Genomic DNA, 25,189 nt, shown 5'->3' with positions numbered 1-25,189 from the left:
TTAAGCCACGGGCACTGTTAAGTTACAACTTACTTTGTTCCATCAACCCCTCCGTATGTTTTTAACATCGTGCGTTGTATTTGTTCACGATGAAGAACCACAGGGGGTGCAAGGCTGCATTCGAAGGTTGTAAGAGCCGCCTGGTTAAGCGAACACAGAAGCGATGTTGTTGAAGCGTGGCTGTGAGACAGTGCGACATTGACGGCGCAGACCAACAGCGCCACCCACCCTTGTAGACTTGCAGCGTCTGACCAGTTTACGGATGGGGGGTATAATTGTGGGGTACGTGGAGGGTGATGTAGTGGTGCTGGGGTACGTGGAGGGTTCCTTACAGACCTTGTACGCCACCCGTACGGGACATTTTTTCCCGAGTCCCAGCGGAGGTGACATGTGCTTGAGCAGCTCGTACATTTTCGTGTACGTTATGCGTCCTCTGCGCAAACCATCATCGCGTTCCAAAAAAATATATAAAAAGAATGTATAAACAATAATAATAGTGATATAATAATAGTCAAATAATAATAGTGAAAGAATAGTAATAATAGTGATAGAATAATAAGTCAAATAATAATAGTGAAATAGTAATAATAGTGATAGAATAATAAGTCAAATAATAATAGTGAAAGAAAAAAAATAATAGTGATAGAATAATAATAGTGATTTAATAATAATTGGCGGCGGTGATTAGAACCCAATCGACCGGGCGGTTTTTTGTAAACGGAAATTAAATCGCTTAACGGAACGATGGTGGTGGGGTGGTGGGGGTAGCGTCGATTTTGACAAATGTACGATTTGTATTTGTAATGAAAGTTAATAAATTGAAGAGAGGATTCGTGGAAGTGGCGATATTCTCGTCGATTGTAACGAAATAATGTGGAAATAAATAATAACTCATACCATGGGATAAGATAGCGAATGACATTTCGGTTTTTTTAAAGTTTTATCGATCATTTATTTGAGTTTGAGGGGTAATGAGTTGAGTCAAAATCACGGTTTTACGGTAACAAAGTTAGTCAGATTGTAAAAGTAAAGAAAACACGATCCGCTTGACCGAATTCATCGTAACGGCAACAGTTATTTGAAATCGCGGGATACATGACAGTCGTAGTAACATTACAATTTTTTTTATTGGAGTGGATTGTTTATAAATCATTTAATAGCATTGTGGAAAAACGATAGCGGCCAACAGGCAAAAAAAGATCGGTGTCGTTTAAAATAGCGAAACGATAACGCCATAGACGGCAGCATCATGCCAGGGGCGGTTGGAAAGAAAGCAAGAAGGGGTGGAATAGTTGTGGTGGGTTTTTCCAATTGTGCCATGGAAGAAGAGGGGACAGACGAGACCAGAGAGACAGAGACGTGAAACGTGGTGGGGAGAAGAGAGAGACAGAGATAGAGAGACAGAGGGAGAGAGAGACAGAGAGAGAGAGACATAGATAAAGAGACAGAGATATAGAGAGAGACAGAGAGAGAGACAGAGAGAGAGACAAAGAGAGAGAGACAGAGGGAGAGAGAGACGGAGACAGACAGAGAGAGAAACCCATGGACCTTACAACAACAAAAATGTGAAACAATATAAACAAACAATGTACCAAAACGATAATGGTCAAGGCGTCTATACAAGAAATAAAAAAAACGGAAGCACAATAAACATACCATAATAAAAATAACATAATAAAGGATGAATATAATGAGACGGACGTAATAAGCGAAGAATATAACGAGACACAAGTGGGACGTGGGAGAGAAGAGTGCACATGTTAGTGACAAGAGGTAAAGGCGCAGCCCTGAAATTAATCTCAATTTTCTTGACATTCTGAAACTATGCCGTTCTTTTCTTCATAAGCCCTGACCTGGCTATCACAAATGATAGCTCAACGGAGTAGTGGGCTTACCATCATCACCAAATATACAGGAGCAGGCATCGTCAGGGTCGAGATCGAACCCACGACCTCCTGCATATCAGGCGAGGTAGTTAACATCTCCTAGCTACCGTGGCGCCCGCTCGCTCTCGGCCACGGCTGGCAGAAGCGCCCCTCCCCTCTCCCCCAACTCGACTCAAGCGAGCTTCAGAGAGCCCCCCTCTCTAGAAGGTGTTCTTGGCCTACTCTTCCACGCTGAGAGTGTTCTTGGCCTACTCTTCCACGCTGAGAAAGACAGTCTCGGAAGAGGCGGGAGGAGTACCCACACTTTACCCCACCGCCACCCGCGGCTTGCCGATCGCAAACAGTCTGACTGACATTCTGACTGAGTGACTTTCTGATTGACTGACATTCTGACTGACTGATTTTCTGATTGACTGACTGATATTCTGACTGACAGACTGACTGACTTTCTGATTGACTGACTGACATTCTGACTGACAGACTGACTGACTTTCTGATTGACTAACTGACATTCTGACTGACAGACTGACTGACTTTCTGATAAACTGATTTTCTGATTGACTAACTGACATTCTGACTGACAGACTCACTGACTTTCTGATTGACTGACAGACTGACTGACTTTCTGATTGACTGACTGACATTCTGACTGACATTCTGACTTTCTGACTGACTTTCTGATTGACTGACTGACTTTCTGACTGACTGCGGTGCAGCTGTCGACCGCCGCTGGGTGGACCAATGCAACCGGGGGGAGCTGGAGGCGCACAGCCACACCGGGACGTGGAGTCGAACCCACGACTCGCGCTGCTGCTGCTGCTGCAGCATGTGGAGGCTGCGCCGAGCCGGCAACTTGGAACCTCCCGAGTTCGAATCCGGATTTCAGCCGCCCAACCACAGCGATTATACCGGGTTCCCAAGTACCAGTTCAGTTCATGGTTCCACCCCGGTCACCAATGACTCACATAGAGATCCATAGACTAACAGAGACCCACAGACTCGCATAGAGATCCATAGACTCGCATAGAGAGAGAGAGCCATAGTACTGGACTCAAATAGAGACCCAACGACTTCCAACGGAGTCCCGTAGACTTAGCAGCACTGCCCTCGTGTGTCAATCCGCGGGTCGCAGGAGTCATCTGACCATACTTCACCGCGCTGGTCATTGCGGGTTTGTGGATTGCAGGAAGCGCGGACGGGAGATTGTAAAGGGACAGGATTTTGTGCGGCACTGCCCTCTGCTGACCATTCGATAACACCGCAGCCCGTGCGGAATATAAAACTAGAATCAAAATGTTATTTATTTGACCAGGTTTAAGGTCCACCACTGAGTAATGTAGCTCTGTTGTCTGAAGCGACCTGGCTATCACAAGCGATAGCTCAACGTAGTGGCTCATCATCACCATCGTCATCATCACCATCGTCATCATCACGTGGACATTCATAGCGGCAGCCAAATCCCGCTAAACGCGTGGTGACGTCGATTCTCAAAGTGGCGAGGGGAAAAACCGGAGGCCCTGGAGAAAAATCCACGCGACCACGGGGAGAGAGAGACACATAAACTCCAAATATACAGCAGCAGGCGTCAGGGGTCGGGATCGAACCCACGACGACCTCCTGCATACCAGGCGAGGTAGTTAACATCTCGTAAGTATAATCAAGGGAGGGAGGGGGTGGGTAGGAAAGGTTCAGCGGCGGAGGGGCTGGGACGGTGAGAAGGGAGACGGAATGGGAATGGTGCCGACTCGCTCGTGGGCCCTGCTCGAGCGATTGTGCTGCTTCGCCATCACAGCCACCACCGTCATCATCATCATCAGCCACGATCTATCTGCTGCTAGATGAAGGCCTCCCCCTTTCATATATCCGAGCTGTCCGCTGTCATCGCTCGCGGCCCTTGGCGATGGCGACGATCCCTTGGGCGGAGGTTCGCGGCGTGAGTCCGGTGGGCCGCCCCGGCTATCGCTGCGTCAAAGACCCCCTGGTGACGTCACTGGGGTAAGAGCAGCACGCCACCGTGCGTGGCCCTGGCGCCGTGCTCCACATTTTGGCGAACCTGGAAGCCTACGCCGCAAGTTTCTCAGTTTGGATTCACACCTTGCGGCGATCAGTCATCGCCAGCCCTCCACCTCCTGCCCAGACTATTACACAGGGACCAGCTGCCACTGGGGGTGTCCCTAGGTTAGACGACACAGCAATCATCGCCACCACCACCACGCCTCCCATGCTGTGAGACCACCGCAGGCTGCGTCTGTTGCTCCAGGAATTGAAGCGCCCAGAGCACGTGGACTAATTATAATAATGAAAGTTACAATGATAGGTACGATAGTTATACTCATTATGACGTCAGCCAAACTACGGACCGCACAGTGAACCCACTGTGGTAGTCTAAGCGACTTCAACGAAGGAGGAGGAACAGCGACACGACACGAACTCTCTCTGCTGAAGCCCTCTCGACGTGGCCGGAGGAAGCAGCAGCAGTAGCAGCAGCTGCATCAGCAGTAGCAGCAGCTGCATCAGCTGCAGCAGCTGCATCAGCTGCAGCAGCTGCAGCAGTAGCAGCAGCTGCTGCAGCAGTAGCAGCAGCAGCTGCAGCAGAACCTCCACATTGGCATCGAGCTCCTGACCATTGATGCTGCTAGTATCACGTGCAGGAACAGCACAGAATCGTGACGACGATCGTAACGCTGCTGATGACAACGCTGCCGCTGCTCCCGATGATGATGACGACCCTGATAATGATGCCGATGATGATGACGATCCTGATGATGATGCCGATGATGATGACGACCCTGATGCTGCTGCCGATGATGATGACGACCCTGATGCTGCTGCCGATGATGATGACGATCCTGATGCTGCTGATGATGATGATGACGGTGAAGGTGCAGCAGACACGGACGACGATCTCGGCTGAAGGCCCCCCCCCCACCCCTCTCGTTGTCTGCACCTTGTAGGCCACGCGCTGTGGACACCGCTTGCCCAGCCCCAGCGGAGGCGCGATCACCCTCAGCATGTCGTAGAGGTCCCAGAACTGGATGCGCCCGCTAGCAGCCATCGCCCGCAGCGGTGAGGTGGTGTGGGTGGGGTGGGGGCAGCAGGCAATGGCAGGGGTGAGGGGGGTGAGGGAAAGAGGGGTGAGGGGGGTGAGGGAAAGAGGGGTGAGGGGGGTGAGGGAAAGGGGGGTGAGGGTGGTGAGGGGAGAGAGGATGAGGGAAAGAGGGGTGAGGGGGGTGAGGGAAAGAGGGGTGAGGGGGTGAGGGAAAGAGGGGTGAGGGGGGTGAGGGAAAGGGGGGTGAGGGTGGTGAGGGGAGAGAGGATGAGGGAAAGAGGGGTGAGGGGGTTGAGGGAAAGAGGGGTGAGGGGGGTGAGGGAAAGGGGGGTGAGGGTGGTGAGGGGAGAGAGGGTGAGGAGTGAGGGGAGAGAGGGTGAGGTAAAGAGGGGTGAGAGGGGTGAGGGAAAGAGGGGTGAGAGGGGTGAGGGGGGTGAGAGGGGTGAGGGTGGTGAGGGAAAGAGGGGTGAGGACGTGAGGGGTGTGAGAGAGGGGTGAGGGGGGTGAGGATGGCACGGTAGTGGGGAGTTAGCGTCTGGAGGGGGAGGGGAGGCATCGGAGCGCTGCTCCAGTGAGGCTAGACCGTTGCAAGGCGCCGGACATCCCCAGCACAGCGGCACAGCGGCACCGCTGTGCCGCTGTGCCGCTGGCGGTGTCACCGGGGATCGCCGCTCCGTACCGGGGCAGTGACGCGGTGGCAACGGCAGGAGCGGTAATCACCCCCCAAATCCGCTTCCCTACCCAGGCGCCTGCCGAAAGTTTATATTTTCATTGATATTAACCGGAAAATAAACACATTGAAAGTGTAATCTTGACTTAAAGCTTTCGTGACTGCAGGAATTCATACTCTTTGGGTCTTTCGGTAAAATCACGTAGATAGAAAAATAATAAAAATCACGACGTTTTGATCGCAACACGAGCAATCGTCCTCAGGCGAAAAAAAAAATTCACGTGACTTTACCTAAAGACCTAAAGAGTAACATTGAATGTGTGTATTCTTGAATAGTAATTAATCTAGTGCCCTATTTAAAAAGTTTGACGTTTCGGGACGGGCAGTGCTCACGGCCATGTGGTTTTTAGCTTTGTAGCGACGTGTCGCCCGTCGCTGCGCCAAGCCTCTGTGAGGACGCAGCTCTCGGAAGTGGGAAATAAAAAAAAATCTCCATATCAAATCTGCCCAGATCTTTCCGATATAAAAACCCGCGCAGCGGATATCCAATGCGGACAAGTGAACACAATCGGCGACTTTGTTAAAAACAAATGTTCGCCAGCGCCATCCACGGAAGCGGATGGCGCTTGGGGGGCACCGCTCCCTCCGTTGGCGTTGGGGTGGGGCAAAGGGATTTCGAAACATGCGGCGTCAACGTCGTTCACCCGGGGAGCCAAGGGGCTTCCTGTCGCGCTGACGGCCGCTTAAAAACCGGAGCAGCGCCCTCTCGCAGGAAGGGGTGCGGGGGTGGGATGGCGGTAAACAAACAAAAAGATGGCAACAGTAACACAACAAGGTTTGGTGAAGTGTGGCGAGCGACGTTGCAAGCGGCAGGATTTGGTTCCGCGCCGGGAATGGATTCCACTTCCACCTCTCGATTCTATCACGAATAATAATTTACTAAAATGTCATCGTTTCAAAGTTTCATGTTTACTGTTTCACGGGCATTGTTTTGACCGTTTTTCCTTCCGTCTCCCCATTTCACCCGGAGGAGTTGAGCAAATTTTTGCGATGTGAAAAATGAGGAAGCGAAGGTCGAGCGGTGATCATGACGTCGTCGTGACGCGAAGAAGAATCCCTTCGGAAATCTCTCCTCCTCCTCCTCCCCCTCTTCCTCTTCCTCCCTCCTCCTCTCCCTCCCTCCCTCCTCCTCCCTCCCTCCTCTCCTCCCTTCCTCTTCCTCCTCCCCCTCCTTCCTCCTCCCTCCTCCTCCCTTCCTCCTCCTTCCTCTTCCTCCCTCCTTCCCCATTCTCCCTCCTCCTCCCTCCCCCCTCCTCCCTCCCCCCTCCTCCCTCCCCCCCCTCTCCCCTCCTCCCTTCCCCCTCCTCCCTCCCCCCTCTTCCTCCCTCCTCCCTCCTCCTCTTCCTCCCTCCTCCTTCTCCTCCCTTCCTCCTCCTCCTCCCTCCTCCTCCCCCTCCCTCCCCCTCCCTCCCCCCTTCCTCCCTCCTCCTCCGTGTCATTAGAGAGCGACCTCGCAGAAGCGGATATTACAGAGCTACCACTGAGATGCCGACACTGGACATCCGTGAAAAGGAGCTCTCGCATCTCATTGGATGCCTCCCAGCATAAACAAATATTGTGATCCTGACCCTCTGGTCCACACAGAATGGCCCACGGAAGTGGATATCACAGAGCTACCACCGAGAGCCCGGGCATCTGTGAAAAAGAGCTTTCTGGGGCATTGGATTCTTCCAGTACAAAGATTCAGATTCTAATCTGCTACAGATGAGGTTCTGCTCGTCACACGACTGTCAAACGGGGACAGCCGTTCTGAAACGACCAGGACTGCTAGGGCCAAACCAGGGAGGTTTGGTGGTGGCTTTACTCCTCCAAATCCTTCAATCATCTCCCCCCCACAGACTGTCCATCCGTCTGTCCACCGGTCCCTTCTGTCTGCCAGCGTATCTGTCCATTAGACTTTCACGTATGTCTTTCTCTCTCTCTCTCGGCCTGTCCATCAATCCATCCATGGGTCTGGCTGTCTATCCATCCGCTTATCCTATTGTCTATCTGTTGAACTGTCTATCTTGTCTGACTAGCGTGCCTCTAACATCGATGTGTACATTAAATATGTGCGTGTGTCTGTGTACTGCTGGGTCAGTCAGTCTGTCTCTTTGTGTGTCCAGCAGGGCAGCTGTCTCTCGTCGTGCGTGTCTGCGATGTCCCGTTAGTGGGGGGGCTCTGTGTGGTCCTCTGGGATGTGTCATTAGTGGGGGGCTCTGTGTGGTCCTCTGGGATGTGTCATTAGCGGGGGGCTCTGTGTGGTCCTCTGGGATGTGTCATTAGTGGGGGGCTCTGTGTGGTCCTCTGGGATGTGTCATTAGTGGGGGGGGGGGCTCTGTGTGGTCCTCTGGGATGTGTCATTAGTGGGGGGCTCTGTGCGGTCCTCTGGGATGTGTCATTAGTGGGGGGGGCTCTGTGTGGTCCTCTGGGATGTGTCATTAGTGAGGGGCTCTGTGCAGTCCTCTGGGATGTGTCATTAGTGGGGGGCTCTGTGCGGTCCTCTGGGATATGTCATTAGTGGGGGGCTCTGTGCGGTCCTCTGGGATGCGTCATTAGTGGGGGGCTCTGTGCGGTCCTCTGGGATGTGTCATTAGTGGGGGGCTCTGTGTGGTCCTCTGGGATGCGTCATTAGTGGGGGGCTCTGTGTGGTCCTCTGGGATGTGTCATTAGTGGGGGGGGGGGCTCTGTGCGGTTCTCTGGGTTGTCATTAGTGGGGGGCTCTGTGCGGTCCTATGGGATGTGTCATTAGTGGGGGGCTCTGTGTGGTCCTCTGGGATGCGTCATTAGTGGGGGGCTCTGTGCGGTCCTATGGGATGCGTCATTAGTGGGGGGCTCTGTGTGGTCCTCTGGGATGCGTCATTAGTGGGGGGCTCTGTGCGGTCCTATGGGATGCGTCATTAGTGGGGGGCTCTGTGTGGTCCTCTGGGATGCGTCATTAGTGGGGGGCTCTGCGGGCTCTACTCACGTAGCCGCGGGATCGTACTCCCCCCAAATCCTCACAAACTCGTCCAGGTGGTGCGGGCCCAGGATGGAGGAGTCTCGTGTCAGGTACTCAAAGTTGTCCATGATGACCGCCACGAAGAGGTTCAGCATCTGGTGACGGGACACGGGGACGGGACACACGGGGACAGGACACAGGGACAGGACACGCGGGGACAGGACACAGGGAGACGGGACACATGGGGACAGGACACACGGGGATGGGACACACGGAGACGGGACACACGGAGATGGGACACACGGAGACGGGACAAGGGGACACGGAGACGGAGTCAATTAACCCCCAGCAGGTTCGAGTGTCCAGGTGATTTTTCCGAGCCAAGGTGAGAAGTCAGGAGGACCAGGATGACAGTCTCACTCGTAAGAGGGACCTGGGTGAGTCGGTGAGTTAGGGAGGAGGTGAGTGGGTAAGTGGGTGAGTGAGTGGGCGAGTAAGTGGGTAGATGAGTGGGTAAGTGATTTGGAGAGTGGGTGAGTTGGTAAGTTAGTAGATGAGTGGGTAAGTGATTTGGTGAGTGAGTTGGTGAGTGGGTGAGTAACAGTTGATTTTGTGTAACTGTGTCAGATCTCAAGAGACCAGAATGAATCTCATTCGCACTAGAGCCCAGGGGCCATGGGGGCTAGGGTCATTGGGTCTGTTGCTGCTACTACTACTACTGCTGTTACTACTGCTACTACTGCTGCTGCTACTACTACTACTGCTGCTGTTGCTGCTGGTGCAGGTGACGCACCAGGAAGGAGCAGAGGAAGATGAAAGAGACGAAGTAGAAGTAGGCAAAGTCGCTGCCACAGTCCTTCTCGAAGATGTCCGTGCCCTTGGCGCACTCGCGCCCACTCAGGCACGCCAGCATGATCTCGTGCCACGCCTCGCCCGTCGCGCTCCTGCACACGCACCGCCCACGGCACACCCACCGCACGCGCCGCACGCGTCAGCGTCCATCACCCCAGTGACGTGGCGGCCCTGTCTGTGTCCCGGCGCTGACGGCGATGCCAGCGGTGCCACGCTGCACGTGGCGGTGCCGCCTGTGATTCAGCGCCATTGTGGAGGCAGTGGCCAGGGTTGGTGGATCGCCACACATGTCGCCAAGCTCACTCCCTACCCGTGGGTGGGTTATAACGGTGCGCGTATTCCTCGTTATAAAGCGGAACACGCGCACCGTTATAACGAGGAACACGCGCACCGTTATAACGTGGAACACACCCACCGTTATAATGTGGAACACGCGCACCGTTATAACGAGAAATACACGCACCGTTATAACGTGGAACACGTGCACCGTTATAACGTGGAACACGCGCACCGTTATAACGTGGAACACGCACACCGTTATAACGTGGAACACGCGCACCGTTATAACGTGGAACACGCGCACCGTTATAACGTGGAACACGCACACCGTTATAACGTGGAACACGCGCACCGTTATAACGTGGAACACGTGCACCGTTATAACGTGGAACACGCGCACCGTTATAACGTGGAAAACGTGCACCGTTATAACGTGGAACACGCACACCGTTATAACGTGGAACATGCGCACTGTTATAAGGTGGAACACGTGCACCGTGGCAAAACATGCAAAAAAACGTGTCTCTGACGATGATAGATAATATTACGCGTTGTGTCTGAACTGATTGGGCCTACACCGGAGGTCCAGCCTCCCCCATGGCCTCGCCACCACCACCACCGGTAAAAGTAGACCGCAACAGAGGCCAATGCAAATATCACAAAGCATGACGTTCATATGACGTTCACGTGACATTCACGTGACGTTCACGTGACGTTCACGTGACGTTCACATGACATTCACGTGACGTTCACGTGACATTCACATGACGTTCACATGACGTTCACAAGACATTCACATGCAGGGCACCTGAAGAGCAACATGAGTGCCTGGAAGAAGTTCTGGAAGTTGTTGTGCTCCTTGATGGCCGTGTCGTCATTCAGCTTGATGTTACCAAACACCTGGGGTAGGGTGACGGGTGGGGGTGAGGGGTGAGGGGTGACGGAGTGAGAGGTGAGGGGTGAGAGGTGAGGGATGAGGGGAAGAGAGGTGAGGGGAAGGGAGGTGAGGGGTGAGAGGTGAGGGGTGAGAGGTGAGGGGTGAGAGGTGAGGGGTGAGGGGGTGAGGGGGTGAGGGGGTGAGAGGTGAGGGGTTAGAGGTGAAGGGTGTGTGTGTGTGTCTACGGTGTGTGTGTGTGAGTCTACGGCGTGTGTGTGAGTCTACGGTGTGTGTGTGTGTGTCTACGGTGTGTGTGTGTGAGTCTACGGTGTGTGTGTGTGAGTCTACGGTGTGTGTGTGTCTACGGTGTGTGTGTGTGTGAGTCTACAGTGTGTGTGTGTGAGTCTACGGTGTGTGTGTGTGAGTCTACGGTGTGTGTGTGTGTGTGTCTACGGTGTGTGTGTGTGAGTCTACGGTGTGTGTGTGTGTGAGTCTACGGTGTGTGTGTGTGTGAGTCTACGGTGTGTGTGTGTCTACGGTGTATGTGTGAGTCTACGGTGTGTGTGTGTGTGAGTCTACGGTGTGTGTGTGTGTGAGTCTACGGTGTGTGTGTGAGTCTACGGTGTGTGTGTGTGTGAGTCTACGGTGTGTGTGTGTGAGTCTACGGTGTGTGTGTGTGTGTCTACGGTGTGTGTGTGTGTGAGTCTACGGTGTGTGTGTGTGAGTCTACGGTGTGTGTTTGTGAGTCTACGGTGTGTGTGTGTGAGTCTACGGTGTGTGTGTGTGTCTACGGTGTGTGTGTGTGAGTCTACGGTGTGTGTGTGTGTGTGTGAGTCTACGGTGTGTGTGTGTCTATGGTGTATGTGTGAGTCTACGGTGTGTGTGTGTGAGTCTACGGTGTGTGTGTGTGAGTCTACGGTGTGTGTGTGTGTGTGAGTCTATGGTGTGTGTGAGTCTACGGTGTGTGTGTGTGTGAGTCTACGGTGTGTGTGTGTGTCTACGGTGTGTGTGTGCGTCTACGGTGTGTGTGTGAGTCTACGGTGTGTGTGTGTGTCTACGGTGTGTGTGTGTCTACGGTGTGTGTGTGAGTCTACGGTGTGTGTGTGAGTCTACGGTGTGTGTGTGTGAGTCTACGGTGTGTGTGTGTGTGAGTCTACGGTGTGTGTGTGTGTGTCTACGGTGTGTGTGTGTGTGTGAGTCTACGGCGTGTGTGTGTGAGTCTACCGTGTGTGTTTGTGAGTCTACGGTGTGTGTGTGTGAGTCTACGGTGTGTGTGTGTGAGTCTACGGTGTGTGTGTGTGTGAGTCTACGGTGTATGTGTGTGTGTCTACGGTGCGTGTGTGCGAGTCTACGGTGTGTGTGTGAGTCTACAGTGTGTGTGTGTCTACGGTGTGTGTGTGAGTCTACGGTGTGTGTGTGTGAGTCTACGGTGTGTGTGTGTGAGTCTACGGTGTGTGTGTGTGTGAGTCTACGGTGTGTGTGTGTGAGTCTACGGTGTGTGCGAGTCTACGGTGTGTGTGTGTGAGTCTACGGTGTGTGTGTGTGAGTCTACGGTGTGTGTGTGTGAGTCTACGGTGTGTGTGTGTGAGTCTACCGTGTGTGTGTGTGTGTGTCTACGGTGTGTGTGTGAGTCTACGGTGTGTGTGTGGGTCTACGGTGTGTGTGTGTGTCTACGGTGCGTGTGTGCGAGTCTACGGTGTGTGTGTGTCTACGGTGTGTGTGTGTGTCTACGGTGTGTGTGTGTGAGTCTACGGTGTGTGTGTGAGTCTACGGTGTGTGTGTGTGTGTCTACGGTGTGTGTGTGTGAGTCTACCGTGTGTGTGTGTGAGTGAGTCTACGGTGTGTGTGTGTGTGAGTCTACGGTGTGTGTGTGTATCTACGGTGTGTGTGTGTGTGTGAGAGTCTACGGTGTGTGTGTGTGAGTCTACGGTATGTGTGTGTGTGTCTACGGTGTGTGTGTGTGAGTCTACGGTGTGTGTGTGTGAGTCTACGGTGTGTGTGTATGAGTCTACGGTGTGTGTGTGTGTCTACGGTGTGTGTGTGTGAGTCTACGGTGTGTGTGTGTGTGTCTACGGTGTGTGTGTGTGAGTCTACGGTGTGTGTGTGAGTCTACGGCGTGTGTGTGTGAGTCTACGGTGTGTGTGTGTGTGTCTACGGTGTGTGTGTGTGAGTCTACGGTGTGTGTGTGTGTGAGTCTACGGTGTGTGTGTGTGTGTGTCTACGGTGTGTGTGTGTGTGAGTCTACGGTGTGTGTGTGTGTGTGTGAGTCTACGGTATGTGTGTGTGTGTCTACGGTGTGTGTGTGTGAGTCTACGGTGTGTGTGTGTGAGTCTACGGTGTGTGTGTGTGAGTCTACGGTGTGTGTGTGTGTGTGTCTACGGTGTGTGTGTGTGTGTGTCTACGGTGTGTGTGTGAGTCTACGGTGTGTGTGTGTGAGTCTACGGTGTGTGTGAGTCTACGGTGTGTGTGTGTGAGTCTACGGTGTGTGTGTGTGTGTCTACGGTGTGTGTGTGTGAGTCTACGGTGTGTGTGTGTGTGTGAGTCTACGGTGTGTGTGTGTGTGTGTCTACGGTGTGTGTGTGTGTGTGAGTCTACGGTGTGTGTGTGTGAGTCTACGGTGTGTGTGTGTGAGTCTACGGTGTGTGTGTGTGAGTCTACGGTGTGTGTGTGAGTCTACGGTGTGTGTGCCTACGGTGTGTGTGTGTGAGTCTACGATGTGTGTGTGTGAGTGTGAGTCTACGGTGTGTGTGTGTATCTACGGTGTGTGTGTGTGAGTCTACGGTGTGTGTGTGTGTGTCTACGGTGTGTGTGTGTGAGTCTACGGTGTAAGTGTGTGAGTCTACGGTGTGTGTGTGAGTTTACGGTGTGTGTGTGTGTGTGTCTACGGTGTGTGTGTGAGTCTACGGTGTTTGTGTGTGAGTCTACGGTGTGTGTGAGTCTACGGTGTGTGTGTATGAGTCTACGGTGTGTGTGTGTGTGAGTCTACGGTGTGTGTGTGTGTGAGTCTACGGTGTGTGTGTGTGTCTACGGTGTGTGTGAGTCTACGGTGTGTGTGAGTCTACGGTGTGTGTGTGTAAGTCTACCGTGTGTGTGTGTGAATGAGTCTACGGTGTGTGTGTGTGTGTGTGAGTCTACGGTGTGTGTGTGTATCTACGGTGTGTGTGTGTGAGTCTACGGTGTGTGTGTGTGTGTGAGTCTACGGTATGTGTGTGTGTGTCTACGGTGTGTGTGTGTACGGTGTGTGTGTGTGAGTCTACGGTGTGTGTGTGTGAGTCTACGGTGTGTGTGTGTGTCTACGGTGTGTGTGTGTGTGTCTACGGTGTGTGTGTGAGTCTACGGTGTGTGTGTGTGAGTCTACGGTGTGTGTGTGTGAGTCTACGGTGTGTGTGTGTGAGTCTACGGTGTGTGTGTGTGTGTCTACGGTGTGTGTGTGAGTCTACGGTGTGTGTGTGTGTGTGAGTCTACGGTGTGTGTGTGTGTGTCTACGGTGTGTGTGTGTGTGTGAGTCTACGGTGTGTGTGTGTCTACGGTGTGTGTGTGTGAGTCTACGGTGTGTGTGTGTGTGAGAGTCTACGGTGTGTGATTTTGAGTCTACGGTGTGTGTGTGTGAGACTACGGTGTGTGTGTGTGTGTCTACGGTGTGTGTGTGTGAGTCTACGGTGTGTGTGTGTGTGTGAGTCTACGGTGTGTGTGTGTGTGTCTACGGTGCGTGTGTGTGAATCTACGGTGTGTGTGTGAGTCTACGGTGTGTGTGTGTCTACGGTGTGTGTGTGAGTCTACGGTGTGTGTGTGTGAGTCTACGGTGTGTGTGTGTGAGTCTACGGTGTGTGTGTGTGAGTCTACGGTGTGTGTGTGTGAGTCTACGGTGTGTGTGTGTATCTACGGTGTGTGTGTGTGTGAGTCTACGGTGTGTGTGTGTGAGTCTACGGTGTGTGTGTCTACGGTGTGTGTGTGTGAGTCTACGGTGTGTGTGTGTGTGAGTCTACGGTGTGTGTGTGTGAGTCTACGGTGTGTGTGTGTGTGTCTACGGTGTGTGTGTGAGTCTACGGTGTGTGTGTGAGTCTACGGTGTGTGTGTGTGTGTGTCTACGGTGTGTGTGTGTGTGTGAGTCTACGGTGTGTGTGTGTGTCTACGGTGTGGGTGTGTGTGTGTGAGTCTACGGTGTGTGTGTGTGAGTCTACGGTCTGTGTGTGTCTACGGTGTGTGTGTGTGAGTCTACGGTGTGTGTGTGTGAGTCTACGGTGTGTGTGTGTGTGAGTCTACGGTGTGTGTGTGTGAGTCTACGGTGTGTGTGTGTGAGTCTACGGTGTGTGTGTATGTGTTTACGGTGTGTGTGTGAGTCTACGGTGTGTGTATGAGTCTACGGTGTGTGTGTGTGTGTCTACGGTGTGTGTGTGTGAGTCTACGGTGTGTGTGTGTCTACGGTGTGTGTGTGTGAGTCTACGGGGTGTGTGTGTGTGTCTACGGTGTGTGTGTGTGTGTCTACGGTGTGTGTGTGTGAGTCTACGGTGTGTGTGTGTGAGTCTACGGTGTGTGTGTGTGTGAGTCTACGGTGTGTGTGTGTGTGAGTCTACGGTGTGTGTGTGTGTGAGTCTACGGTGTGTGTGTGTGTGTGCGGTGCCGACCTGCATGCCGATGATGGCGTAGATGAAGAAGAGCATCGCGATGAGGAGGCACACGTAGGGCAGGGCCTGGGGACGCACGGCACGACGCGGGCATGTGGGCAGACAGTCGGCGCAGGCACACCGCTACTCGGACACACCGCACTCACTCGGACAGACCGCGCTCCGTCGGACAGACCGCGCTCGGACACCAAACTCGGACACCGAGCTCACTCGGACACCGCACACACTCAGATACCACACTCACTGAGACACCGCACTCAGACACCGCACTCACTCGGACACCACACTCACTCAGACACCGCACTCACTCAGACACCACACTTAAACACCGCACTCAAACACCGCACACACTCAGACACCACACTTACTCAGACACCACACTTAAACACCGCACTCAGACACCGCACACACTCAGACACCACACTTAAACACCGCACTCAGATACCGCACACACTCAGACACCGCACTCACTCAGACACCGCACTCACTGAGACACCGCACTCACTGAGACACCGCACACTCAGACACCACACTTAAACACCGCACTCACTCAGACACCGCACTCACTCAGACACCGCACTCACTCAGACACCGCACTCACTCAGACACCGCACTCAGACACCGCACTGAGACACCACACTCAGACACCGTACTCACTCAGACACCACACTCACTGAGACACCACACTCACTCAGACACCGCACTCACTCGGACACCACACTCACTCAGACACCGCACTCACTCAGACACCACACTTAAACACCGCACTCAGACACCGCACACACTCAGACACCACACTTACTCAGACACCACACTTAAACACCGCACTCAGACACCGCACACACTCAGACACCACACTTAAACACCGCACTCAGATACCGCATACACTCAGACACCGCACTCACTGAGACACCGCACTCAGATACCGCACACACTCAGACACCACACTTAAACACCGCACTCACTCATACACCGCACTCACTCAGATACCGCACTCACTGAGACACCGCACTCAGACACCGCACTCACTGAGACACCGCACTCACTGAGACACCACACTCAGATACCGCACACACTCAGACACCGCACTCACTCAGACACCGCACTCACTCAGACACCGCACTCAGACACCGCACTCACTCAGACACCGCACTCACTCAGACACCGCACTCACTCAGACACCGCACTCACTCAGACACCGCACACACTCAGACACCGCACTCAGACACCGCACTCACTCAGACACCGCACTCAGACACCGCACTGAGACACCACACTCACTGAGACACCGTACTCACTCAGACACCACACTCACTCAGACACCGCACTCACTCAGACACCACACTCACTGAGACACCGTACTCACTCAGACACCGCACTGAGACACCACACTCACTGAGACACCGCACTCAAACGCCGCCCTCAGCTCAGGCGTCACGAAGAGGCTGCGGCGCCGTCGCCGCCCGCTGGACGCAGGCGGCGACGCCGCGCCGGGTGCACCCACCTTGAAGGACTGCACGAAGGTCCACAGCAGGATGCGGATGGTGTAGCCCTGGCGCAGCAGCTTGATGAGCCGTGCCGCTCGGAAGAGCCGCAGGAAACTGAGGTTCAGATTCTTCTTCTGTTGGGGGGGGGCGAGGTCGCTCACGTGTCTGTGCGTCCATCCACCGTCTCGTCCGCGCGGCGTGCGGACCGAACGGAAGCGCGGAACGACGTCGGCGTTGTGTGGCCGCCCGGTGTCACCGGTCCACGTGCGTGTGCGTGCATGCGTGTGCGTGCACGTGCGTGTGCATGCGTGTGCGTCCACGTGCGTGTGCGTGCGTGTGCGTCCACGTGCGTGTGCGTGCGTGTGCGTCCACGTGCGTGCGTGTGCGTGTGCATGCACGTGCGTGCGTGTGCACGCACGTGCATGCGTGTGTGTGCGTGCATGCGTGTGCATGCGTTTGCGTGCGTGTGCGTGCGTGTGTATGCGTGTGCGTGCGTGTGCGTGCGTGTGCATGCACGTGTGTGCGTGTCTATTCTATTCTATTTTAGATTCATAAAGGCGACTATCGCCGAGGCGCTTGACAGTGCTTACCGACTACGGTACAAAATGCCAAACTAAGGGAAAGACGGCTGGGGTAGTATGCCGTGAGTAACCGGGTTTGGACAAATAATGTTGATATGGCAGCAGGGGAAGGAGGCGATGGTGGAGGAATGGCGGGAGCGTGAATGTGGATGGTACAGTAAGGAGCGGGATGGAGGATAGATGCAAGCGCGAGATGAAGCAGCGGCCGGCTGGCGACCGGTACACGTTGGCGGTGTTTCACCGCCGGTGCTGCTCACCTTGATGAGCTCCGTCACCACGATATCCGTCACGCTGCCAATCACCGTGACAAAGTCGAATATGTTCCACGAGTCTTTGAAGTAGTTCTGAGCAGAGACGCGTCAACAAAAACAACGATGACGACAACGATGACGACAACGCGGCCGTCCATCGCCGTCCGCCACCACCCGTCTCCCGTCTCTGCATTTGTCCATGCCATCAGCCGTGGTCGATCCACTGCTGGACTAACGGCCGCGGCCACGATCCCTCGCCGTAACAATCCGCCCGGCCACCGCTATGCCGGCCGGCTGGCCGGCCGTCATCTCAGCTGCTTGGCTGACCATACTTCACCACGCTGGTCACCGCGGGGCGTCCAAGGTGGAGGGATACAGAATTGGTTGTGATATTCGCTCGCTTACTGATTATGGTTGGGGGGTGGGGGGGGCGCGGAGACGTCACCACCTGCTCCTTTGCCCGCCTGCACACCAGCCGGCAAAAACTCTCTCCCCTCTCTGTCTGCCTCGTGTCGTTTTTTATAAAAACGCGACCAGCGGCATCAACTTCTACCGTGCGCAGGTGAGGTGCGGAGCGGCTCACCAGGGTCCCGAAGGCGATGATCTTGAGCTGGCACTCCATGAAGAAGAGCACGGTGAAGACGATGTTCAGGTATTTCAGCACTTGCTCATATTCCACAGGGGCGTTGTGAAACTGCACGGGCAGAACCAACGACCGTCGTCATTGTCATCATCATCACGGTCAGCGTCGTGACGATCATCATGATCGTCGTCAACGTCGCGATTATCATCGTCGTCGTCGTCATTATTAACATTATTTACATCTTCATGATCATCTTCAACATCATTATCTTCATCAGCGTCATCAATGTCAGCGTTATCGTTGCTATCATCATCATCATCGGCGACGACATCGTCATCATCGTCAGAATAAAACACCCAGGAAGTGATAATGATTGCGACTTCCTGGATCTTGGAACTCGCCAAATTGTTACGACGCAGGCGGCCTGACCAAAACATGAATTCTGAATCCTAACATCGGTTGTGAAAGTCACCGCCGTCGCTGCCACCACCACCGTGCCCACCGCCATCGTTATCACCATGGCCATGGTCATAGCGTTCCATTTTGCCACGGGGAAAAAGAAAGAAAATTCCCCTTTGATAAAATGCGAAATATAAATTTGTCGCGTTGGTCGCTTTTTCATCGACTCGCTCACCGCGTGCAATCTCGGCATGGCACGGCTATGTATGGACTCGCCTCAGCACGGCACGGCACAGCACGGCAGAGCTCGGCACGGCACGGCACGGTCGGTGCGAGTGGTAAAAAAACCACACAGAGCAGCGTCCTTCACTACAATTTCAGAGGTGGGGGGGGGGGGGGTGCCACTTTTGCCGATAAGACGTCAGCGGTGTGTGTGGATGCCGATAAGACTTCAGCGGTGTGTGTGGATGCCGATAAGACTTCAGCGGTGTGTGTGGATGCCGATAAGACTTCAGCGGTGTGTGTGGATGCCGATAAGACTTCAGCGGTGTGTGTGGATGCCGATAAGACTTCAGCGGTGTGTGTGGATGCCGATAAGACGTCAGTTATGTGTGTGGATGCCGATAAGACTTCAGCGGTGTGTGTGGATGCCGATAAGACGTCAGTGGTGTGTGTGGATGCCGATAAAACTTCAGCGGTGTGTGTGGATGCCGATAAGACTTCAGCGGTGTGTGTGGATGCCGATAAGACGTCAGCGGTGTGTGTGGATGCCGATAAGACTTCAGCGGTGTGTGTGGATGCCGATAAGACTTCAGCGGTGTGTGTGGATGCCGATAAGACTTCAGCGGTGTGTGTGGATGCCGATAAGACTTCAGCGGTGTGTGTGGATGTCGATAAGACTTCAGTGGTGTGTGTGGATGCCGATAAAACGTCAGCGGTGTGTGTGGATGCCGATAAGACGTCAGTGGTGTGTGTGGATGCCGATAAGACTTCAGCGGCGTGTGTGGATGTCGATAAGACTTCAATGGTGTGTGTGGATGCCGAAAAGACTTCAGCGGTGTGTGTGGATGCTGATAAGACTTCAGCGGTGTGTGTGGATGCCGATAAGACTTCAGCGGTGTGTGTGGATGCCGAAAAGACGTCAGCTCTGTGTGTGGATGCCGATAAGACTTCAGCGGTGTGTGTGGATGTCGATAAGACTTCAATGGTGTGTGTGGATGCCGATAAGACTTCAGCGGTGTGTGTGGATGCTGATAAGACTTCAGCGGTGTGTGTGGATGCCGATAAGACTTCAGCGGTGTGTGTGGATGCCGAAAAGACGTCAGCTCTGTGTGTGGATGCCGATAAGACTTCAGCGGTGTGTGTGGATGCTACCACACCGTTTGAAACCATCATGGGGGGTTGGTGACAGCAGCAGCACGATGATGACGACGATGACGACGACGATGATGATAATGAGACTATTTAGATCATTTTGCTGCTAAAAATGTCCAAATGATGATCCGCCACTTTGTTGAACGGCTATCATTTGTGGCAGCCAGGTCGCTTCTGAAAATAAGTGAACAACCTAAGTGGGGTTTGGCTGGTGACGATGGGGATGATTTAAAGGTGTTTGAATGCGATTGGGTGATTTTTTTAAACCTTTTTGTAGTTTGCCCCGTGCCCCTACTGGACATCTGTGAGAAAAGAGCTCCTCCAGTGTAGATTCTGATTGTGTCAGGGGCGAGCACTGAAGTGGGCCCGCCCCCCCCGGCCCTGCCCACCCCCCCGGCCCCGCCCCCCCCCCAGCCCCGCCCCGCCCACCCCCCCCACCCACCTTCATCATGAGCACGACGGTGTTGAGGGCGATCATGGTCATGATGAAGTACTCAAAGGAGGAGGAGACGACGAACTTCCACATCTTGTACTGGAAGGTGTTGCGGTTCTGGGGCATGTGCTTGGTCAGCGGCTTGGCGCTGATGGAGAAGTCGATGCAGGCGCGCTGTGGCACGCACACACGGACACCACACGGACACCACACGGACATCACACGGACAACACACGGACACCACACGGACAACACACGGACACCACACGGACATCACACGGACACCACACGGACAACACACGGACATCACACGGACATCACACGGACAACACACGGACAACACACGGACACCACACGGACAACACACGGACACCACACGGACATCACACGGACATCACACGGACAACACACGGACAACACACGGACACCACACGGACACCACACGGACACCACACGGACAACACACGGACACCGCACGGACACCGCACGGACATCACACGGACACCGCACGGACAACACACGGACACGGCACGGACAACACGCGGACACCGCACAGACACCACACGAACACCGCACGGACAACACACGGACACCGCACGGACACCGCACGGACACCACACGGACACCACACGGACACCGCACGGACAACACACGGACACCGCACGGACACCGCACGGACACCGCATGGACACCACACGTACGCACACTCACACACGCGCACGCACCTCGTTCTTCTCGAGGCTGTACTCGGACATGACCTTGTCGCCTTGCTCCTGGAAGGTGATGATGATGAGCGCCACGAAGATGTTGACGAAGAAGAAGGGGAAGACGATGAAGTAGACGACGTAGAAGATGGCCATCTCCATGCGGTAGCCGGGGCTGGGCCCCTGGTCCTCGTAAGTCGCCTGCACCGAGCGCATGAGCACCCTGCGGAGCCACGTCGACGCGTGGGGCAGCGTGAACGCGTGGAGTGTGCAGAGCGTGAACGCGTGGAGCGCATGGAGCGGCGTGAACCATGTGAACCGGAGGTGCGGGGAAGGACAACAAAGTGAACACGAACAGCAGCGGTACCACGGGCGGCGCCGGCCACTCACTGAGGCCATCCCTCCCCAGTGGACACGGTGAAGAGCGTGAGGAAGGCCCACAGGACGTTGTCGTAGTGGAAGTCGAACTTCTGCCACTCGCGCTTCTTCGCCTCGGCCACCGTGTTCTTTTTGTACTCCAGGAAGTAGCCCCTGGGGGCGCGCACACGTCACACAGAGATCCCCCGCGTGGCCGCGACGCCGTGGGCGAGCGACGCGGCGGCGGAGGCCGGGCGGCCGGCACCGTGCCCCGTCGCCTTTGTCTCCCGAGCGGCGACGTTTACGATGCACCGCGCCAGGTGCTCATTTGAGTCGACATAGCGGAGGAGGCCCAGTAGCCGGTTGAGGTAATCGTCGCCGGAGATGGCCGGGAGTGGGAATCGAACTCGGGTAGCCGGGGCTCGTAGCGTGACGCGCTAACCGCTCACACAGCGCCGCCACTCCCCATTTTAAGAGGGGCTCTGCTACGTTGCGGATGCGTACAAGTAAAAACTATTTTAATATTTTACCAGGTAAGGCCCACTGAGCTGTGTAGCTCTTTTTGAGAAGAGACCTGGCCATCGAAAATGATAGCTCAACGAAGTGGATCATCATCATCATCATCATCGTGTGGACATTTATAGCAGCAGCGAAATACTCTAAATGCGTTGTGATGTTGATTATAAATGTGGAGGGAAAAACCAGAGGACGCGGAGAAAAATCCACGCGACCACGAAGAGAGACAGGGAAACTTCAAATACACAGCAGGCGTCAGGGTCGGGATCGAACCCACGACGTTCTGCACACCAGGCGAGGTAGTCTCCTAGTCACCGCGGCGCCCATTGCTGCGAAAGCAGTGCGAGTTTCACTTCGCGTGGTGGGCGGGAGGCAGGGTGGGCGGGGCTGTGGGGGAGGGGCGGACACACTCAACGCTCCACACAGATGGATTCAAGAATCCATGGCTGTGCTGCTGCCCTCACCTGCAGTCCTTCTCGAGATCCTTGGAGTTGTCGCTGCAGAAGAAGAAGCGCCCCTTGAAGAGCTGCACAGCGATGACGGCGAAGATGAACATGAAGAGGATGTAGACGATGAGGATGTTGAGGACGTTCTTCAGCGAGTTCACTACGCAGTCGAACACGGCCTGCGGGGCGACGTCGTCGTTAACATCGTTTTCATCGTTAATTTCGTTAACATCGCTGATATCGTTAACCTGGTTAGAGTCACGATGGTCATCATCGTCATCATCTCACAATGATCATCATCAACTGAGAGCGGTGAGCGAGGGGGCTGTACTGAGTGAGCGAGCGGAGAGAGCGAGGAAGCGGGTTTACCAAGCAAGCGGGCGAGCCGGTGGGCGGGAAGCGAGCGGGTGAGCGAGCGAGCAAGTGGGTGACCGAGTGAGTGAGCAAGTGAGCGAGCGAGTGATCCGAGTGAGCGTGTGGAGTGAGCAAGCGGGTGAGCGAGCTGCCTTGAGTTTGGGGAGTCTCTTGATAGTTTTCAGGGGCCTCAGCACGCGCAACACGCGCAGGGACTTGATGGTGTTCAGATCCTTGCCTCCCTTGCCTCCCTTGCGGTTCTTGGGGCCCCTGCGAACCGAGCGGACAGCGGACAAGAGCGCATCGGTGAGAAGGGCCATCGCACGAAACGTCGCCTGTTGGGTATATGTTGTTTTCCTTTCAAGCCCACAAGCGGTGTGCCGTGTTGATGTTCTTGTTGACACAGAACGTGTTGGGTTGTTGTTATTGAAATGGAACATGTTGAGTGGTTGTTGTTATTGACACGGAACGTGTTGGGTTTGTGTTGTTTGTCGTTGTTGTCTGTGCTTGCGCACAAGCACGCACACACACGCACGCACGCGCACGCACGCACACACGCATGCACACGCTCGCACGCATGCACGCATGCACGCACACACGCAGGGACGCGTACACACGCACGCACGGACGCACACACGCGTTCGCACCCATCTGATTGCATTTGTAGTGTTTGTATATCGAGGAATTGATTTGTAAACCCACCAATCAGGGAGGCAAAGGAGCTGTGGCGCGGCAGTGGCGGCAGCGGTGGTGGTCGTGGTGGTTGTGGTAGTCGTGGTGGTGGTTGTGGTGGTTGTGGTGGTGGTAGTCGTGGTTGTCGTGGTGGTGGTTGTGGTGGTGGGTGTGGTGGTGGTCGTGGTGGTCGTGGTGGTTGTGGCGGTGGTTGTGGCGGTGGTTGTGGCGGTGGTGATGGTCGTGGTGGTGATGGTCGTGGTGGTGATGTTCGTGGTGATGATGGTCGTGGTGGTGGTAGTCGTGGTGGTCGTGGTGGTGGTAGTCGTGGTGGTGGTAGTCGTGGTGGTCGTGGTGGTTGTGGCGGTGGTTGTGGTGGTGGTGATGGTCGTGGTGGTGGTCGTGGTGGTAGTCGTGGTGGTGGTTGTGGTGGTGGTCGTGGTGGTAGTTGTGGTTATCGTGGTGGTGGTGGTAGTTGTGGTGGTAGTTGTGGTTATCGTGGTGGTGGTGGTTGTGGTGGTGGTTGTGGTGGTGGTTGTGGTGGTGGTTGTGGTGGTGGTCGTTGTGGTGGTGGTCGTGGTGGTGATGGTCGTGGTCGTGGTGGTTTAGCCACGCTGTGCCACTAAGAGCCCAGCGACTTCCATTCCCGGCTACGGCCGACGTCGGTGCGGTGCGGTTGGCTCCGCACGGCGCGGAACAAGTTCAACGTACACACGTACGACATACGCATGTACAACATACATACAACATACATACAACATACATACAACATACATACAACATACAACATACATACGTACCGTGAACCGCTTCTGGGCGTCCCCAACGCTTCACTGAATTCTCGTCGGCAACGGAAAGAGCGGCACGACGGTGCGGTTTTAAAAACAATCGGCGCGAGACCGAAAAAAATAAAAATAAATCCCATTGGGGGGCACTCTGGCAACGTGAGCGGGGCGACCGGGCCGGGAGAGCCGGCGACCCGCCACGCTAAGCCGAAGAAATCACCACCGGTGCAGTTACCGCGGTTCGGGCAAACACCGGGAGCGGCGGAGCCCACGGCCCTCACCGGAACCGCCTCTAACCTCGGCCACAGCAGCCAGATCGGCGGAGCCGTGGTGGGTGGTAGGGGGGAGGGATGGTGGGTGGGTCGTCGTGGGGGGTAAGGGTGGAGGGTGGTGGGGGGTGTGGTGGTGGTGGGAGGTGGGTGGGAGGGATGGTGGGTGGGTGGGTGGTAAGGGTGTAGGGTGGTGGGAGGTGGGTGGGAGGTATGGTGGGAGGGAGGGAGGGATGGTGGGTGGGTGGTTGTGGGGGGTAAGGGTGGAGGGTGGTGGGAGGTGGGTGGGAGGGATGGTGGGTAGGAGGGAGGGAGGGATGGTGGGTGGGTGGTCGTGGGGGGTAAGGGTGGTGGGAGGTGGGTGGGAGGGATGGTGGGTGGGAGGGAGGGAGAGATGGTGGGTGGGTGGTCGTGGGGGGTAAGGGTGGTGGGGGGTAAGGGTGGTGGGAGGTGGGTGGGAGGGATGGTGGGTGGGAGGGAGGGAGGGATGGTGTGTATGTTTGTGTGTAACGTGCAGCGGTGGAGTGCACCGAGGCGTCACATCTTACTCGGCTTCCGTGTTGCTTCTGCGGTTGTGGAGGGGAGAGAGAGAAGGGGAGAGGGTGGAGTTAGAGACACGCGGTGGGGGGGGGTGTGGCAGCTCGTGTTAGGGTTCATTCGGTCAGGGTTCAGCAGCCAGGGTAAGGATTAGGTTTAGCGGTCAGGGTTACCATTTAGCGGTCAGGGTTAGAGTTGAGTGGTCAAGGTCAGGGTGTAGCAG

General features: G+C 54.9%; 1 protein-coding gene across 2 annotated transcripts in view; it reads right to left on the bottom strand.

Moving 5' to 3' along the window:
* LOC116955429 (voltage-dependent P/Q-type calcium channel subunit alpha-1A) overlaps positions 1-25,189 on the bottom strand; it is a 164,574-nt gene that overhangs the window by 49,607 nt on the left and 89,778 nt on the right. For both annotated transcript variants that reach the window (XM_076052955.1, XM_076052956.1), the window contains 14 exons: positions 24,978-24,995; positions 22,856-22,973; positions 22,368-22,528; positions 21,421-21,561; positions 21,052-21,253; positions 20,336-20,500; positions 18,121-18,231; positions 17,544-17,630; positions 16,723-16,839; positions 15,219-15,284; positions 10,525-10,616; positions 9,379-9,529; positions 8,613-8,740; positions 337-433 (listed from right to left, as the gene is read on the bottom strand). In XM_076052955.1, the coding sequence (XP_075909070.1) occupies positions 337-433; positions 8,613-8,740; positions 9,379-9,529; positions 10,525-10,616; positions 15,219-15,284; positions 16,723-16,839; positions 17,544-17,630; positions 18,121-18,231; positions 20,336-20,500; positions 21,052-21,253; positions 21,421-21,561; positions 22,368-22,528; positions 22,856-22,973; positions 24,978-24,995 (1,654 nt within the window). The remainder of the gene's footprint in view (positions 1-336; positions 434-8,612; positions 8,741-9,378; positions 9,530-10,524; positions 10,617-15,218; positions 15,285-16,722; positions 16,840-17,543; positions 17,631-18,120; positions 18,232-20,335; positions 20,501-21,051; positions 21,254-21,420; positions 21,562-22,367; positions 22,529-22,855; positions 22,974-24,977; positions 24,996-25,189) is intronic.

Source organism: Petromyzon marinus, chromosome 59 (assembly GCF_048934315.1).
Source record: "Petromyzon marinus isolate PM22_M1 ecotype Great Lakes invasive population chromosome 59, UKy_Petmar_22M1.pri1.0, whole genome shotgun sequence".
Classification (NCBI taxonomy): Eukaryota; Metazoa; Chordata; class Hyperoartia; order Petromyzontiformes; family Petromyzontidae; genus Petromyzon; species Petromyzon marinus.
The sequence above is the reverse complement of the archived record's forward strand: the minus strand, read 5'-3'. Positions and strand labels throughout refer to the sequence as shown.